Source organism: Schistocerca americana, chromosome X (genome assembly GCF_021461395.2).
Source record: "Schistocerca americana isolate TAMUIC-IGC-003095 chromosome X, iqSchAmer2.1, whole genome shotgun sequence".
Lineage (NCBI taxonomy): Eukaryota > Metazoa > Arthropoda > Insecta > Orthoptera > Acrididae > Schistocerca > Schistocerca americana.
The window spans coordinates 791,597,227-791,616,931 of NC_060130.1; the positions used below are offsets into that span (position 1 = coordinate 791,597,227).

The 19,705-nt window shown below is 38.3% G+C and overlaps 1 protein-coding gene across 2 annotated transcripts in view; it reads left to right on the forward strand.

The window, feature by feature from the left end:
* Positions 1-19,705, forward strand: part of LOC124556551 (protein phosphatase 1H) — a 174,008-nt gene that overhangs the window by 133,575 nt on the left and 20,728 nt on the right. Inside the window, exon 7 of one of the 2 annotated variants that reach the window (XM_047130509.1) lies at positions 8,560-8,717. In XM_047130509.1, coding sequence (XP_046986465.1) covers positions 8,560-8,717 — 158 coding nt within the window. The remainder of the gene's footprint in view (positions 1-8,559; positions 8,718-19,705) is intronic. The other variant, XM_047130510.1, reaches the window with a different exon arrangement.

The window sequence follows — 19,705 nt, forward strand, 5'->3', positions numbered from 1 at the left end:
AAGGATACACTATTGCAGGATATATGTTTTGCACGTAATTCTAGCTGTATGTCAAATAATCCTGCTTCATATTGGAGCAGGCAATTGCATTGCTTTCATTTTTATCTGTCTTTGACCTGTGGTAATACATTCTGTAGTAGTTCTTGAACTGTTTCACTTTTCCTTCTCCTAGTCCAACATTTGAGAAGTCATGGAAAATGCTGTTCACTGGCAAAATGAAGGACCTTTTTTCACCATGAGTAAGAATATTGTTTATATATGCTGAGCAAAGTGGTGCAATGGTTAAGACATTGGACTTACATTTGGAAAGAGATTGATTCAAATCATCATCTGGTCACACTGGTTTAGGTATTCTGTGGTGACCCAAAGGAACTTAGATGAGGGGTGGGACGGTTCATTTTGAAAGGACACAGGCAGTGTTGTGCTGTGTCTTTCTCAATCTACGAGGGCTGATCAGTAAAGATTGATCATAATTTTTAATGGTCAAAATTTCTCACACTAAGATTTAATCTAATGATATTCTGTAAGCTTAATGTGCAACAAACATGCCATAGTAGTTTCATTGTTGGGACTCCTAGTTCCCACCTGTGGGAGGCAGGCAAGGTCAGACATGTTCAGTATCGTCTACCACTGCAATGGAGGTAACACGCGAGGAACAATATGCGGCTTTGAAATTGTGCTTTCGTCTCAACAAATCTTCAGCTGAGGCCTGTACAATGTTACAGGAGGTCTATGGAGAGTCTGTTCTTCCCTACAGCACAGTTCGAAGGTGGTTCAAAATGTTTAAAGAGGGGAGACAATCAATTTCAAAGGAAGGTGGACCCGGTGCTCCAGTTACTGCTCTTATGGAAGAAAACGTCAACACTGCTGCTGTTTTGTGAGAGAGGATTGATGAATTGCCTTAAGGTCACTTTCTGAAATACTGAACATTTCATTGGGTGCCACCCACACATTGGTGACAGAAAAATTACACACGACACATGTTTGTGCGTGACAGGTTCCAAGACTGTTGATTCCCAAACAAAAGAACATTCACATGCAGGTCTGCATGCAGTTAAAGTTGATGTTAGAGGAAGATCCACAGTTTCTTTCAAGTTCAATCACTGCTGATGAAACTTGGCTACATCAATTTGATCCTGAGAGCAAACAGCAAAGCTCAGTGTGGAAATCTTAATCACTCATCCCTAAAAAAGCAAACGTGGTTGCTTCTCCTGGGAAAGTTATGGTCATCTCATTCTTTGATAATCATGGAGTGGTTTATCAGCGTGTTGTACCTGCACACGCATCAGTAACTGGACAATACTACAGGGATGTCCTGAAAACATTGCAAATCGATATCAGGTGCAAAAGACCACTTTTCCGTGAAGCAGGCTGGATGCTGCGTCACGATAATGTGCGGCCGCATATTGCCAGTGTTGTTGCTGAATATCTTGCAAAAATCAACGTGAAGCGCATCCCTCACCCTCCCTATAGTCTGGATGTAGCCCGTTGCGACTTTTTTCTATTCCCTAACATGAAGAAACACCTTCGTGGGAGGCATTGTCAAACATCATAAGCAGTGATGAAGGCTGCGGAGGCAATTTTGAAGGATCTGTTAAGAAATGTTTCCAGCATGTATTTGAAGACTGGCAGAAATGCTGGGATAAGAGCATCGCATTCATGGGAGACTATTTTGAGGAGGACCATCAAAATTATAAGAATGAGTTAAGGTATGTTGTAATAAAAAAAAAAAAAATAAATAAAAAAAAAAAAATTATGATCATTCTTTATTGAACAGCCCTCGTAACTGTGCTAATCTCTTAATTACTTAATCATTGACTTAATGTGAAATCCTGAGCTCGTTCCTTCTTCGATTGTTTATGTAGATTTTAAATAAAATTAGAGTGAATATACTTTTATTGTAACAGCCAGATTTTGTCTTTCTACATCTTTTCCTTGGTGTCAGGTGTAATAATAAATCAAGTAAAAATATCTTACTCATTGATTTCTTTTTTGTTTGTAGTCTTCTGACATTGATGGAACTGTATGTAACAGTTTCATTCACAGAAGGCACACAGTAATCAATATTTCAAAACTTGATAACAACTCATTGTATCGGGATTGAATTTTCACTTTGGAATGGAGTATGGACTGATTTGAAATTGCCTGGCAAATTAAAACTGTGTGCTGGACTGGGACTCGAATCTAGGACCTTTGCCTTTTGTAGACAAATGCTCTACCAACTGAGCTATCCAAGCATGACTCACGACCTGCTCTCACAGCTTTTCTTTTGCTAGAGCTTCATCTCCTACCTTCCAAACTTCACCTAGGTTCGAGTCCTGGCCGAGCACACACAGTCTTAATATGCCAGGAAATGTCAATTCAGTGTAGAGTGTGGGAGTATTTCACATACACTTACTGATTTATAGAAACACAGTTCATTGTAATTGCACTGTGTGACAAAAAAGTGAATTATGCCAAACACCTGTTTGTATGTCAATGTAACTTTTTACATGTACACACCATCAGTGGGTATGTAAATGATTCAGGTTCCAATTTTCTATGACAGGTAAAATGCCCGCTAGAGTGCATTATTGTTTTTTGTGTTTAGTGTTGTCACTGGGCCAGGTAGGGTATATAAGGGGCACGAACAGCATCAGATGTTGAGTGCACTCTGAAGGACATGGAAATACTGCATACTTATGTGAGATAGTATTACAGACTCCTTACAAAGTCGCAAAGGTGGGTCATTGTGGATCTCCATTGGGTAGCTGGTCAAATCATGTACGATACAGATTTGTGGGGCTTTCAGATGTGACATTGGTCCAGTATTGGACTGCTTGGGAACATGAGGACAGGCATATTTATCATCGAGGTTCCCGGTCAGCCACCACAAGGAAGGATCATCATATTGTACACCAAGCATGTCATAACTGCTTTTCATCTGTGCAGCCATCTGAGAACAAATAATGGTATATCCACAACATTCTGTGTCATTCCACACCATTAGTCGGACACTAGCAGCATGTGGACTAGAGAATTACTGTTCGGTGTGTAGGCTGCCGTGAACACCACAACACAAACAGCTGTCTGACCACAAGCATGTCATGCTGGTGAATCGTGGTTCTGCACTACGTGGATGGGCATTGTTGGCGAGTACTGCTGCGACTTGGGGAAAGGCACCACAGTGTTACTATTGACATTGTAGTGTGGGAAGTCATTGTGTATGGCTTCAGATCATGGCTGGTAGTGATCGAGGGAACTCTGACAGCACAGTGGTACATCACAGACACTGTGTCCTCATGTCTTACCTCTCCTGCAACAGTATTGGTTTGTGGGACAAAGCTCATCCACACATTGCCTGTGTCTCTATGAACTTGCTCTGTGATGTTGAGGTACACCTGTTGCGAGCAAAATCCCTATATCTGTTCCCGATAGAACGTCTGTGGGTCACTAATAGAACATGTGTTGGACCATCTCAGATGTCAACTACATTCAGTATCCAGATGAGCAAGGACAAGTTACAACATTTGAGGGCTAACGTGCCTCAGGAGAAGATACTACAGCTATATGACATCTTTCCCAATCAAATGGGTGTGTGCTTCTAGGTTAGAGTCATAGGGATAAGTGGGCGCTTATGCCAAGTACTTTGTAAATTTGTCTTGATTTTGAAATCACTGAAATAACATCACATACTCTCCTCTCAGTCCATATAGTTTTGTTTCCTCCTCTCCTTCTGTGTAATTCACTTTTTTGGCACATGGTGTATGTAGTTCTATAATGAAACAATGGAAAGTCCAAGAGGGAATAACAACAATATGGAAATAATAGATTGCTACTCACCGCGTGGAGAAAGTGTTGAGTCACAAACAGGCACAATGAAGAGAATACTTGAAATATTTAGCCTTTCAGACAAAGTCCTTCCTCAGAACTAGAATACTTTGAAAGTGTAAATATTTCTAGTATTCTTTCAATCATGCCTGTCTGCAACTAAACGGCCTCTGTATTCAATGAGTATCAATATGCGCTTGTAGTTTTGTCAATGATTTTAACTCAAACAGTGGCTGTAGACCGTGAGGCATGCATAGCGACTTCTGTGCCTACATCTTGCTGTGTAAAGCCTGGTGAAATTAACAGTAACAAGCACCATAAAAAACTAACTTCTACTACTTTTTATTTGGGGCTGTAAATATCGGGACTGCTGGTTGTGAAGACAGGGTAGTAGAAATGAAAGAATTAAATAAGATCTATAGCATATACTAGGTTTTTACAAGTGAGGTGAAAAACAAAGACAAGGTAATAACAGGGGGATTTTAAGGTGAAAATAGGATAATTCTTTTTTTGTAAAACTTTAAATATGGTATCAGAAATGTCAAGAGGGTATATGTAAGTAGACTTAGTAAGAACAACATTTTTGTACAGAACACATTCTTTCAGAAGGAAAAAAAGAATAACTTGATGAGGACAAAATGAGTTTTGAAAATTAAGTTCACTGCATTTCATCAAATAATAAATAATAGATTGTACAGTATGTGACAGTCCCAGACCACATTGCAAATTATTGTAGACTTGTAAGATCCAGAGCAAATTAAGATTGGGGGGGGGCACCCACAGACTCATAAAGCAGGAAGTCTGAAATGTAGATTACAAGAATATCTTTAATAATAGGGAGATATACCATATTAAATTAAATAAAAAGTTTAAAAATTTAGAAAGTAAAGTTTCGGGTAGTGATAGACAAGTAGGTAAATTATTTAACCAACTTGCTTATGCAAACAGCAGAAGGTGTGAATTAGACACCAAATTTCATCAGTTTAGATGGCCCCAACATATCAAACATAAAACAGTACTAATTAACATCAAAGTCATACAATCATTTGATGAGTTTCTGTTTCTAGGGTAGTTGGAAACAACTGAACATGATACCAGTACCCCAAGAGCAAAAATAGCTGGTCTGCAATAACTACTGGGTGGTGTAGAGCCCTCCCTGGTTCAAGGAGGGAGATGCTTCACAAGTCAGGAGAGTTCCCAGTCAACCAGATTTTGTTAAAAATCACCTGCGGATTAGTTTTCCCTGCTTTTTAAGATTGCATCATGCTGTTCAGGATTTAATCGTTTCTGGTGCAGTTTCCTGGTCCACAGGCAGTGTGGGATCCAGTTTCCTCTGGAAAAGGCCAACTGTGTTCCTTATTGATGTTGGAAGAGAAATTCCAACTTGTCTCTATATATCAATATTTCATAGCGGTTAAAAGGTAGATATTTGTATTCTATGCCAGTGATTAAAATGTAAATGATCCATCATTGCCTGTATGATTTATCCAAGTATAGTTTGAATGCATCTGTGCTTCATTGCAGCAGTTATTGGCTACCTGATCTGTTTGCCAGAAATACTACTTATGGTTTCTTGAACCCAGAAACATTTGTCATGATCTCTGCTTATTCTCTTTGTTATTCCTCTTTGTAAACTTACAACCCAAAAGACTGAGAGGTTCTGTGTAGATGGTCTGCATTTGATCATCACAAAATTATCCTCCTGACTCCAAATGCTTAGTGATTATTATCACCCATTGGCTGTTGGCCTAGGGTCTTTGTGATAACGTACTTTAGTGGTGGATCATGCAGTGTGATCCACACAGTCCTTAATGCCGTCTTAATTTTTAAAAACTTCCAGTGGACTGTACAGTGTACAGTTTGCACTTCTGGGCATCCATTGTGCTGGTTTCCTTTCTGGGACTGCTCTGAGAGTGGGACCCAAATGGGGAGGTGGTCACTTGAATATGAATTATCCACTACTTCCCACTCAACAGCATCTGCAAAGGCATGACAACTTAATATGAGCCCAGTGGCAGAAAATAGCCACACAGCAACAATAAGTTGCAAGTTTGCCACTTGGACTCTTCTCATGCAGTGAGATTCTCGACAACTCAGCCCTTGAGATGTATTTACCTGGATCTCTGTTGCACATTATGTGCATTAAAAATCTCTTACTCGCAGGAATGGTAAACAGCAAGGTGGAACAAGGTGAAATTGAGCTTTTCTATCCAGAGTAGAGTCAAAAAGCATTACGCAGTGCAACATTACGTAATATTGCTCTCTTCGGTACTGACTGCTTTTTTGTTGTGAAAGGAGCAAGCGGAATGGTACATATCATTCACAGAGATGACCACCCTGTCTTTTGCCCTACAAATAAATTCATCCTTCTTGTAGAAGCTATATCCTTGGAGCGCAGTGGTGGCAGTCAGTTTAAAATGTGTCTCCTGTGTGGAGAGTAGCAAAGTCTTTCTCTTGTACCTTTGATGGTGCATTTGTAACATTTCCAAAGTATAAAAGTCTTTGAGTTTCCAGCTAAGAGAGGTCATAGGAAGTTTGACTTAATGAGGTTCACTCCCATCACCTTCTGGCAAAGAGTTCTCTCAATGATAATGGAAATGAATCTGATTTAAGTGTCACATATTTTCAACAAACACAGTCAGATAGATATGTGAGCTGTTTTTCATTATTTTTGATAAGTCTGATGTATTATTAATTCTATAGTATCAATAATAGAAAGAATATCTGAAGTTTTAATTGCATCAGTTCATGTTTTGTCTCCAATTACATATTCTGTTTAAATTAAATTTTTTTGTAGTTTTTTATCTTAGCCTGTATGTAGAGAAAGTAAATTTCATATTTTACTGCAAATAATATTATGAAGTACATAAATTTAACATCATAATTGAGTGTACTGTTTAACTGAACTTGACTACCAACATGCAACCTCATATTACAACACTTACTTGCACCGAGCTTTAAGGAGACTAAAAATAGTTTACCATGATGGAGATGGTTGCAATTCTGCCCAAGCATAAAGATTTTTTTTCATTCAGTACCTATGACACTAACCTGTCAATTTGCTTTTTCTCAAATAGATATTTCCAATTAAAGCTTGTAGCTTTCATTGTCATATAAGTGTCATGGGTTGACACTGAGCTATCACTGCCACAAACCATGTAATATGTGGAAACAGAGATTGACCTTAAGGCGATAGCGAAAATTGCAGTAGAGAATTATCATTATGACCAAAAGTAACCCAAGCTCAAATCAGTATTAATGAATGAAAGTGAGAATTGCTGTACACAACAACACAGTGTTTCAAAATCAAAGCCCAAATGGCTCTGAGCACTATGGGACTCAACTGCTGAGGTCATTAGTCAAAATCAAAGCCCAGGTCAAGATAATAGCTATATTTTAATGTCAGCAAAACTAAGTCTTCAATAAGGGAATATGAATTGCTGATCAGCCCACCGTACCAGGTATTTACTTCCAATAGATGGCTGAAACCCATCCTCAAGTGACATGTTCATTTTGGCTCCTTTGCTTGATACAGAACTAGCAGCCATACAAAAAATATCACCTTCACTTGCTGAATATCACCATATTATAAGAGTGGTGGGATATTAGAGTTGTTATTTCTCAGTGGCAAATAATAAATTATCATCAAGCTTCCCCAGCGGATGTGCTGTAAATAGTCTTCACGGGTTTGCCGCCGGATCACGTTGTGCAAATTCCACAATATTTCCTTGGAGCAACTGTCCAACATCTTCAGGTGGTTCAACCTTGCTCGTGGCTAGGTACAACTGACGGTATCCGCACACCGATGCCCCATTTTTAGAACACGTGCGCGAAGAATGCACAGCTGTGGAAATCTCGCATTCACAGTGATTTGCCATATTCAAACTCCCGTGCCGAAAGTCGCAGAGCGGCTCTCCCGCGCGTGCACTGTACGCTGCGTTTGTCAAATGCGGCCAGACGTTACTCACCAACGGCCATACTAGGCCAGTATTATGACGGGCCTGTTAGCGAAGAATCTTGATTTTTGCATCATGATTTAATAGCAGCCATTGCAGGGTTCCAGGCTGTGCTCAGTTGAAATCCCGCATCCTTGTTGATGAGATTATCGGCTGTACGGATATGTATTGTTTCCTTAATGACGCAGTCCCACAAAGATGATGCCAGGGATAAAACATCTTTCTGGGACTGTGTCATTAAGGAAGCAATACATATCCATACAGCCGATAATCTCGTCAACAAGGATACGGGATTTCAACTGAGCACAGCCTGCACCTTGCATTGGCTGGAGGTTATTGTTATTGTCAACAGCAAGTACCACAAGTGAAAGGAACAAATCTGTGTCGAAACAAGACACACACTGTATACTGTCAACATTTTGCACTGTTTAGCAGATATTTACAGTACTATTCTGATATAAAGATAAATATGGGTAAGAAATCAGTCGAATTGCAATGCAGTTGTAATGTACCACCAGAGACCACAAGTATCTTACACCAAAACATTCAGAAAATATCTCTAAACAATCTCTGAAATTTTCTTGATGGACTTTTGGGTTCGCTCTGTATGATTGGTACTTGGTGTGTTCATGTGCTACTGTAATTTTTCAACAGTCTCAGCAGCAGTGGTGACACATTGATACAATGACGCTTTTATCTCTGGACCACATGACTATGTAAGTTTGGGAAAACAAAAATGAAAATTTTATGGAATTGCACTAAATTTGAAATGCACTGTTTGATTTCATTGCAGATCGAAGTATTTGATATTGAAGAAGAGGATATCACAGAGTGGGATGTTCTTATCATGGGGACAGATGGGTTGTGGGACGTGACCTCTAATGAAAGTGCTATTGAAATCGTGCAGAAAAACTTAACACATTTTAGAGAAGACCAGCGTGCAAAGTACGGGTAAATAATGAATACAAAATTTATTTAGTACATCCTTTTCTTTTGTTGTTATAGTTGTCCATGTCTATACTTCACATTTTATATTTTTAATGTGTGTTATTATCATGCTTTTTGAACAGCGGTATTAAAATAAGGCTTTATGTCAAAAGTATTTCATGCTTATAGTAAAAAAGGGGGCACTTGGTAGAAAGTAAAACAAAAACTGAAACCATTTACATTATATGTTTAAGAAAATTATTGGAAGTTGTGAGAAAACAGAATGACAGAGGTAGATGTTCTCAGCAGAATATTTTTATATACGTTCAGTAAATATTAGAGAATAGAACAAGAGAGTTAATAAACGGCGTTTTAAACCCCAGTTCTGATTAAGGTCTTCAGTGTTTCCAGTCCCAGATCTAATTAAGGTTTACAGTGTTCCCCAGATGAACAGCAGATCTGTTTGAATAATAATTCCTTGATTCCTTTCTCCCTTAATAAGAACCTTTTGATTTTTAAAAACTGCAATCTACCGCTATAGATTACTGTCAACCCAACAGGAAGAGAGGAAAGGTTCTTTCAAGTGCTGCAGAAACATGACATACACAAGAGACAGGCTGGCAAGTGGAGAAAGGAAATAACACAGTCTGACCATCCAAATCATTTCATAACTACAACTATAAGTCACAATTGATTCTCTTCGTATTATTTAAATATTCACAAATCCTTCTGTGGTGACTGGTGTAAAAGTTGAATCACGGAATTATATTACATTCAATATTGGTCAGCAGTCCAGGTTTTCTGAACCTTTCACTCCTCATGCCTCTTCTTTGACCTCACTTGGTGTCCAAGAAGTTTGGGAATTGTAGCACACCACCATCATATGTCTGCACAAAGTTGATAATGTGCTGGCTGATCACACAAAGGAATTTGACTGTCTGATATCAGATGGGCTTTGAGACCAGAAAAGCAACGGGAATAAAGTTTATTAAAATAATGTTCACCAGGTACTCACAGTAACAGAAAGTAAAAAATGTATGATGGGCAGACACTCTAAATCAAAGATGTTTGCTGTTTTGTTAGAAACTGACATTTTGAGATCATGGTTGTGCACAAAATACATGTTGATTCTTGCAGATATTTTAATGATTTTTTTACGTTGTTTTCAATTGTTATTAGGTACAGTGACAGTACACATGAAATAGCCTAATTTTAAAACATTTTCCTGTTCATCAATCACAAATTTCAGTGAAATTTGATGTGAACATTCGCCCGTCTCCACAATGAACATTGGTAAAGTTTAACGTTCATTTACCAGTACTGGCTGAGATATAGCCATTTGTGTGACGCCATGCGCAACTTTGCAGAGTGAGTGTGAATTTCTGTCAACTTTCAGCTGTTATATTGTGGGCAGTATTTTGTTCAAAGAAATGAAATTTGCCCATCGTGTACAACTTTATGCATTCCCTTAAGAATAATAATGGAAAGAATTTTGTGAGCCATATTCAACCAGAAAATTTTAGACAAAATCACTCGAAAAAATCATTACCTGAAAAAATTTCAAGGTTTGCCTTCTTATATCTCGGGAACTAAAGGTGTGACAAATTTTAAACATGGTACGTAGTAACCTAACAACATAAGGATATCAAATATAAAATTTCATTTATGTACTGCTTTCCAATAATGAATAGATGAAGTGCAAAATTTGAGATTTTGCAAAAAGATAATGCAGTATTTTTAACATGATTTTTTTTTTTGGGTGGGGGGGGGGGGGGGAGAAAGTCAAATTCTTTTATTTCATAGAATAAATGCATGCTTTACATGAAACTGAATGTGCAGTTGATCAGTAGTATAACTCTTTGATGCATGTAAGATTAAACTTTCCTCAAAATCTTCAACTGTTCAGCACAAAATAACAAAAAAGACCACTAATGTTTATATGAAAGTTTATTTTCAGATATTAATTTCACATAATTACAAAAGTATAGGTGGTATTCTCACAATACCTCTATGTCATAAATGCCTTAAAATCCTACACTTACACACAAACATATGCCATACCATATTATAATCTGAAGTGCAATGTCACTGCTTCTAAACAAATGTAAAAATAGTTTATTGCCTGTGATAATCCAAAAAACAGTTTTTCTTGTCTCGGAGACACAATGCAACACCACATGTTTTGCAAGACTACCATGAACACTGCTGATTTGATGATGAACTGCAGTTGGCACATCCCTTCCATGTTCCTCTGACTGGTAGGTACTTACTCTCTGTAAACCTCAGTTCCTGCAGAATCTTGGGCTTAAATTTGTTGATTGTTGCCTTCACCTTTTGCATCTGTTTTGGTGTGTCCAGTGGCAGGAGTCCATCGACCACAGCTAATCTCAAGTCTTTCAGGCTCATCAAGTTTTCATCACTTCCTTCAGAAAATATTATATATGAGTTGAGAACTGCGACATCCACAAAGTGCCATAAGATATATAAATACCATATCTTACTCTTCCCGTTAATCCCATAGCAAGATTTCACCATATCACTTTTGTCTACATACCCTATATGGGCATTACAGTCTTTGACAAGCAGTGGGTAGTTCACTGACAGCTCTGTTCCATTCTTCTGTCATCTGGTTGTAGTACACTTTTTATCCGGTGCATGAAAATTGCTCAAGAAATGTATCCCTTTCCTACCCTTCCACTTGAGACAGAGAATTCCTCTTGGGTTACTCCGCCAATCTGAATCTCCTCTTTGTAGTTCCTTGTCATCTTTTAGATCCTTTGGCAGTTGTAGGTGAAGTAATTGTTGAAGTACACTTCATAACCTTTCATTTCTAAGTCTTTGCAGAGTGTTTTTACAACCCGTCCTCCTAAGTCTTTCTCAGTGGTCTCTCCTAATTTACCAATGTAAATTTCGAACTGACACACATACCCTCTTTGGTTTGCACACAACCAGACCTTATAACCTCTCTTGATCGGCTTAGCTGGCATGTATTGCTTCAAGGATGATCTGCCCTTAAATTTAATCATTCCTTCGTCATTGGACTGTTGTTGGTTGGGCTTGTAGTAATCCCTGAATCTTTTTGACAAGACATCAAGAACGGGTCTCACTTCATACAGTTTGTCATAGTTAGGAGAGCCTTTTCGAGGTTGTGCAGTTAAACCCTTAAAATGAATGTGGGATAGGAGCCATGAAAATCTGTTGACAAACATGTAACTGCTTATGTACGAGTCTCGGAGTTTCATGTTAGACAACCAGTAATCTCTGAAACTAGGTAACCTTTTCAGTCCCATAAGAATATTAATTGCCAAAAATGATATTATATCAGTACAGTCTGTTGGAACTTGATTTATGCCACCACTCTTCTGTGTTGCATACAATTTGGTTTTGTACACAATTCTTTCTACTAGGATATCAGGAAACAGGAAACAAAAAATTTCAGCAGGATATTCTATGTCATCAGAGACTGATGGCCCAGTCAGTTCTGTGAAAAGGAATTTCTGTTTTGTGTTGTTTACTTGTGCCCATATTTTATCACTATCTATCCGGTATATTAGTGGCAAGTCATCTTAAGTCGGACTCAGAATCATCTCCCATGTCTAAAGGCACATCAACAGTAGTGTTACACACTGAGTTATTGTGATTTACAGTAACTGGAATGCATGGAACTGGGTCACCTAGGCCTAGATCACCAACAGAGATGGATGTATCACCAATAATTGCTTCAGGGTTCTCATCAAAAATCAAAGGTGATGAAACTGCTTCATTCATTTTTGCAGTTTCTTCATCATCAGTTGATAACAGATCATCATCTGATCCCCCACTGGGTATATTTGCGAAGAGTTCCTCCACAAAGGCTTCATCAATTTCACAAAATTTCCAAGACATTCTATTTAGCTTCGCCATTTTTAACAATGACCTTCAAAATAATTAGTTATGTAATACACACTTACATATACTAACTAAGTTGTACCTATTGTTTGTATGATGCTTTGTAAATGATCAAAAGCATGATACATCGTAAATCTTATTTTCGGAAAATACTGTTGATAGTTGTAATAGGTTATACTGGTATTGTAACGATACCACCCATGATTCCGAACAGAGAAACAAAAGGCACTCATAAATTCTAAATATCAGTGTTGGATATTATTATTGTGTATATTAACAATAAATTATGCAAACCACTTACATTTAGTAGTATTGACAACAGATATATAGATATTTATTCCACGTGACATCAGCAGTCGCAGGCACAGGCACTCACTAGTAATGCACACTTCGGGACAACTGCTAAGCGAACAGTAACCATGAAATTTATGATGTAGTTCCAAGATACACCACTAGATGGCGCCTGCTGGCAGCTACTGAACATGGTAGCTAGGCAATACCACTATGTTGAAAAGGCACAGAAGCTTATAAAATGGTGATATTGTAAGAATACCATTGCGGAGCAAAGGGATAAGGCTGTGGAATACCAAATTCATTCATTATTATTTTCCAATGATCTACAGATTTGTAGAAAAGATACCGATTTTTGTGGAAGGTGAAAATAGGGTATATTCAACACTGCTTTTATAATACCATTTTCAGTTAAAGCTAAAAACCAGCCTTATACAAACAAAACTTATTGCATTCCCCTCCCTCCAGAACAGTGGGTTTAATTTCCAACCTGGTCTAACAATGCTACATAAATTGAAGTAAAGTAACCGGAAAAATCACACTGCGAATAAAGTTTTAAATTTGGCTTCTTATATATCCTTGATTAAAGGACATAGTAACATAAGATAGCCCGATGTAAAATATCATTCACATACTGCTTTCTAAATTTCCACATAATAAGTTAAAACTTCATGTTTTTCATAAAGATTATAAAAATAGATCACATTCAATCTGCTTTTAGAAAATCTGCATGTTTTTCATAAAGATTATAAAAATAGATCACATTCAATCTGCTTTTAGAAAATCTGTTCTCCATAACTGACTTCAGACTAACCACAATTGGAATAACCATGTTTTCAAGCATTCAGAAAATCACGTTTGATTTTCCAGTGTGCGCTAACAATACCTGAAAATGACAGACAAATTTGAGGGAATGTACCATGGCAAGATGCGACATTGCAGCAACCTGCTGTTCATGTTTCATTGGATGTGGTTTTTATTTTTAAATTGACATGTAATATCTCGGTATATTCCCTTGGTCCATGGTGACATTGTCACTACTGGTTCAGGAATATGGACTGGTAATCCCATTGCCATTGGGGTAATGCCCAATAGTTGTGCAATATCAGCCACAAGTGAGTTTCTTCATCCATGTTCCCAAACCTGTAATTTCATTTCTTAATTCAGGCTCCAAAGCCTTATGGTGATACCTGTCTGCTTAAAAAGCCATTTGCTAAGTATCTTACCTGCATTGCAGTTCACATTTTTTGAAGTTTTTAGCCACTTTCTGCATTTGATTTCCTGGAAACTGAGACTGTTGGTCAAATGTTGATACTGAACAAAGAGAGAGTATCGAAATGAGAGGTTGTTCCGGTACACAACAAGCATCATGTGTTTGGTGCCAATAATATGAGTGAGAAAGGCCTAGAGGATGCATAAATTTTATCAGTGTATCATTTTGTTCCTTTGGTAAATCAGTAACGTTGCAATGTTGAGAAATTTAAAATGGAAATTGATATTACTTTTTGCTTGCCCCCTATGTGAGATAGTCCTACAGATTTGAGAACTGGAGATGAGGTACTTAGCCAATGGCATTGTAAGCGGACAGGAACCACCACAAGACTTTGTAGCCTGAATTAAGAAACCAATTTACAGGCTTGGGAACCTGGATGAATAAACCCACCTGTGACTAGTGTTGTCCAGATATTGGGCATGGCCGCTATGGCAATGTGGTTGCTGGTACATGTTCTAACACGGGCACTGACAATGTGTCACCATGGGCCAAGAGAATGTAGTGAGATATTACTCATCAGTTTAAAAATAAAAACCACATGCAATGAAACATGGACAATGGGTTGCTTAAATTTATCATCTTGCCGTGGTACATTCCCTCAAATTTGTTTATCATTTTCAGGTATTGTTAGTGTACAGTGGAAAATCAAATGAGATTTTCTGAATGCTTGAAAACATGGTCATTCCAGCTGTGATTAGTTTGAAGACAGTTATGGAAAACAGATTTTCTAAAAGTAGATTTAATGTGATATATTTTTGTAATTTTTATGAAAAAATGATTATGTGAAAATTTAGAAAGCAGTATGTGAATGGTATTTTATATTGAAAAACTTTATGTTAATAATTTGTTGTGTAAGAAATTTCATGTACATCATACCTTTAATAAACAATATATAAGAAGCCAAAGTTAAAAACACAGTATGATTTTTCTGGCTACTTTGCCTCAATTTATGTACCATTGTTAGCCCGTGTAGGAAAGCAAACCCACTGTTCTTTGGGGGGGGGGGGGGGGGGGGTGAGATACATTGTTTTGAATAGGGTTGGTTTTGAAGCTTTAATTGAAAAGGGTATTTGTGAAATCACTGTTGAATATATCTATTTTTACCTTTTCACAAAATTCATCTTTTCAACAAATTTGTAGGTCATTAGGAAAATAGGAGGTAAATGAAATTTTGTATTCCATGGCCTTGTGTTACTAACCTACTGCACATTAAGTTTCACATTCAGTATGCATTTACTGTATGAGATATAAGAATCCAAATTTTACTTTTTTTTCATGTCGCGATATTCACACCCAACTTCAGTTCAAATTATCTAGCATTGCTAGCCCATGTTCGGTAATCAAATACACTTTTTTATCAGTTGAAACTATGGTGTTTGTAATGAGCCCAGTTTGGAAAGTTTTGAAGGACAAAGTTTTCTGCAAAATCAGGTTGAAAATATTGCATTTTTTATCTTTTTACAAAATCTTCAATTTTGCACTTCATTTATCTGTTATTGGAAAGCAGTACATAAATGAAACTTCATTTTTGTTCATTGTTGTTAGGTTACTACATGCCAAGTTTTACCTTTGTCATCCCTGTAGTCCCCTAGATATAAGAAACCAAACTTTAAAATTTTTTCGGGTGATTTTTGTCTAAAATTTTCTTGTTGAATATGGCTCGTAAAATTATTTTCATTATTATTGTTATGGGAATGCATAAATATGTAGAAGATGGCCAAATTTCATTCTTTTCGACAAAAATTGCCCAAAATGTAACAGTTCAAAGTCAGCAGAAATGAATGCTCACTCTGCATAAAGTTGCACATAGAGTCAAACAAATGTCTATATCTTGGCCAGTATTGTTTTGACAAACTTAACAACTGTTTGTTGGGAAAATGTGTGAATGTTCACATAAAATTTTGTTGAAATTTGGGATAATTGGCCTAGATGAGTTGACATGGAGTGGCCAAACCTTATCTCACATTGTGTTTTGACTGTAAGGCACCAGCTCTGCAAGGATTTTTCACCACAAGAGGGAAAAAAAGTGAATACTAATGTAAACAACAATAAATGTGTATCGATTCAAAACTGGTAACGATGCTGTTATGTGAATAAATAGGATTATTAAAAGTGGCTTGTTGGTGTTTCTTCTCTGCAAGAATCAACCCATATCGTAGTTGCCATACTATAGAGTAAATTTTATGACGTAGACTACTTAATAGGGGAGAAATCTGGGATGATTGAAGACATGAAAGACATCAGCATACTTGAACACCTTAATGCTTATAACCACTGTGAAGCTGTCTCCTAGTTTTGTGATTATATTTTGTCCTTACAACACATCCTCCACTCCCGTAATCGTGATGGCCTCAACCTCCAGTATTCCACTGTCCCTGCACTCTCCACCCAACAATTTCCCTTTCCTCCGTTCAGCCACTCCCTCCCAAATCATGTCCCAAGGTCACTTTCAAAATGCACCGCTCCAGTGACTCTGACAACCCTCCATCACATGCTTAGTCCGTATACCTACCATTCCTCCCTCCAGCATTCCTAGTCAGCAAACTGACTGCCTCCCTCTGAGCTGTTAGCCACCCATCCCCAATCCCTCTCTCTGCCTCCAGCCTTCCTCTTCCTCTACCCACCCCACCTAATGCCACTCCCACCACAACCTATTATAGCTCGTAAAAGGATTACTCTGAAAGCTAGCAAGTTTTCTTTCTTTTTGATGTGTGCCTATCGATAACACAACATTTATGCTGTTTGGTGAGTGGTCTCTGTAAAGTTGCATTAGTAGGACTAAAAAATATGTGTTCATTAATGTTAAAACTACTCATGTATGCTCTGAGGTGACAACAATCATGGGATAGTGATATGCACATACACAGATGGCAATAGCATCGCGTAAATAAGGTATAAAAGGGCACTGCATTGGCAGAGCTATCATTTGTACTCAAGTTATTCACATGAAAAAGTTTCTGACATGATTGTGATTGCACAACAGGAATTAACAGACTTTGAACACAGTATGGTAGTTGGAGCATGGGGCATTCCATTTCGGAAATCGTTAGGGAGTTTAGTATTCCGAGATCCAAGAGTGCACCAAGAATACCAAATTTCAGGCATTACCTTTCACCATAGAGAACACAGTGGCCAACGGCCTTTGCTTAATGACCAAGGGCGGCAACGTTTGTGTAGACATATCAATGCTAACAGACAAGCAACTCTGCATGAAATAACCACAGAAATCAACGTAGGAAATACGACGAACGGATTCATTAGGAGAGTGTGGTGATATTTGGCATTAATGGACTGTGATAACAGACGAGCAATGCGAGTGCCTTTTCTAACAGCACTCCATCACCTGTAGCGCTTCTCCTGGGCTTGTGACCAAATTAGTTGGACCATAGATGACTGGAAAACCGTGCCCTGGTCATATGAGTCCTGATTTCAGCTGGTAAGAACTGATAGCAGGGTTTGAGTGTGATGCAGACCCCTTGAAGCCATGGACCAAAGTTGTCAAAAAAGCGCTGTGCGAGCTGGTGGTGGCTCCATAATAGTGTGGGCTGTTTTTACATGGAATGGGCTTGGTCCTCTTGGCCAACTGAACTAATCATTGACTGGAGATGATTATGTTTGGCTACTTGGAGATCATTTGCAGCCATTCATCGACTTCATGCTCCCAAACAACAGTAACATTTTTATGTGTGACAGATTGCCATGTCACCAGGCCACGCACATTCTGGACATTTCGAGCAAATGGTTTGGCCACCCAGATTGCCCAACATGAATCCCAGCAAACATTTACAGTACATGATCAAGAGGTCAGTTCATGCACAAAATCCTGCAGCATCAACACTTCTGAAATTATGGATGGCTATAGAGGCAGCATGGCTCATTATTTCTGCAGGGGACTTCAAACAACTTGTGCAGTACATACCATATTAAGTTGGTCCACCAGGCAAAAGAAAGTCCTGCACAGTATTAGGAGGTATCCCATGACTTTCATCACCTCAGTGTTCATATCGTGTATCCAGATGTTTTGTTCCAGATGTGGCTCAAATGGATACTTGTGGTCCTGTTGGTCAGGTTCAGTTTCAAAGGAGTGGGAAGGGGGGGGGGGAGGGGGTTGTGAAGCATTACTTATATACAAGGGAAGCACCATGGCCATTATAAGACATACGTTTAAAAATGTCATACAGTCAACATCAACAGCAGTTTCATAGAGTGACAAAGTGGGTACATTGTATCTACAGCCCTTCAACATTGTTAGTGGAGAAGGGTTTATTAGTCTTTCACAAGAACTAATCAGCATTGGTGCGAAGTATGGCACAGTGAGGGCTGAAGAGAATTTGCATTCACAAAGAACTGTATCTCGACATACACAAGAGATTGCCAATCAAGTGAGAAGTGAGATCTTACCTAAAGTAAAGAAAACTATTGACCAGAATGATTACGCTATGATTTGAAATCTCTGGTCTGACAATAATGGCAAAATACATTATCTTACTGTTACATCCAGTATTATTGTCAACTGAGGACAGGTGTGAAGTAAGAAACAATGTGCTTCTCACAGCAAAGTTTCCAGGTGTTACAGAAACAAATGAAAATATTCTTTTAGAATTATATAAAAAAATGTCTTGTCAGGGGAAATCACGGTAGTTGTCATGGAGAATAGAATGAAACTAATTTTGTTTTTTTACTGATTAGAAAGAAAAACTATTTGTAAAGTTTTATCTGCCATGGTACAGCAGTATTGACAGAGAGGCGATGAATAGGTGGAGCAGTAACAGGTTTCCTCTCTCTATTAAAACCGTCCGTTTACATATCACTCTGCATGCAGTGCAGTGGTCACAAATTTCAGATGGGTTTCTGTTTTCTGTTAGAGTAGATCAGATTATCTTTGTGGTGTGGAAGTGTGTTACAGTGTTAGTAAGTGTTCCACTGTGGACAATGCGACAGGCAGTAATTGTGGAGCTGGCCACGATGGCCGAGCGGTTCTAGGCACTTCAGTCCAGAACCACGCGACTGCTACGGTCGCAGGTTCAAATCCTGCCTCGGGCATGGATGTGTGTGATGTCCTTAGGTTAGTTAGGTGTATGTAGTTCTAAGTTCTAGGGGACTGATGACCTCAGATGTTAAGTCCCATAGTGCTCAGAGCCATTTGAACCAGTAATTGTGAAACTTTTGGTGGAATACTTTGGTATTGCAGAAGACGTATCTACAGTAGAAGAGTGTGTTATTTATGAACAAATAAAGCAACAGTTGTCGAAGAAGATGCTGTAATTGCAGAGGTTACTACACTTTTGATAGATGAAGAGGCATCATATGAAGAAAATGATAGTGCCATGACAGTGAGGGATGAAGCACGCCAGTGGCAGATTTCCAGAGAAGCAGTTGTTCATCTTATCAGCCATTACCTCTAAGAAAACGAACAAAATTTCCAGAAGAATATCTGCTGATGCATACAAGATAGGGACAAAACAACCAAGGGAAAGAGATGTAAATGGTGATCCTTCTGTCTGTTTTGTCGTGGATTAACAATTGATATGACACAAAGCCTGAAAATTACAACAGTGCT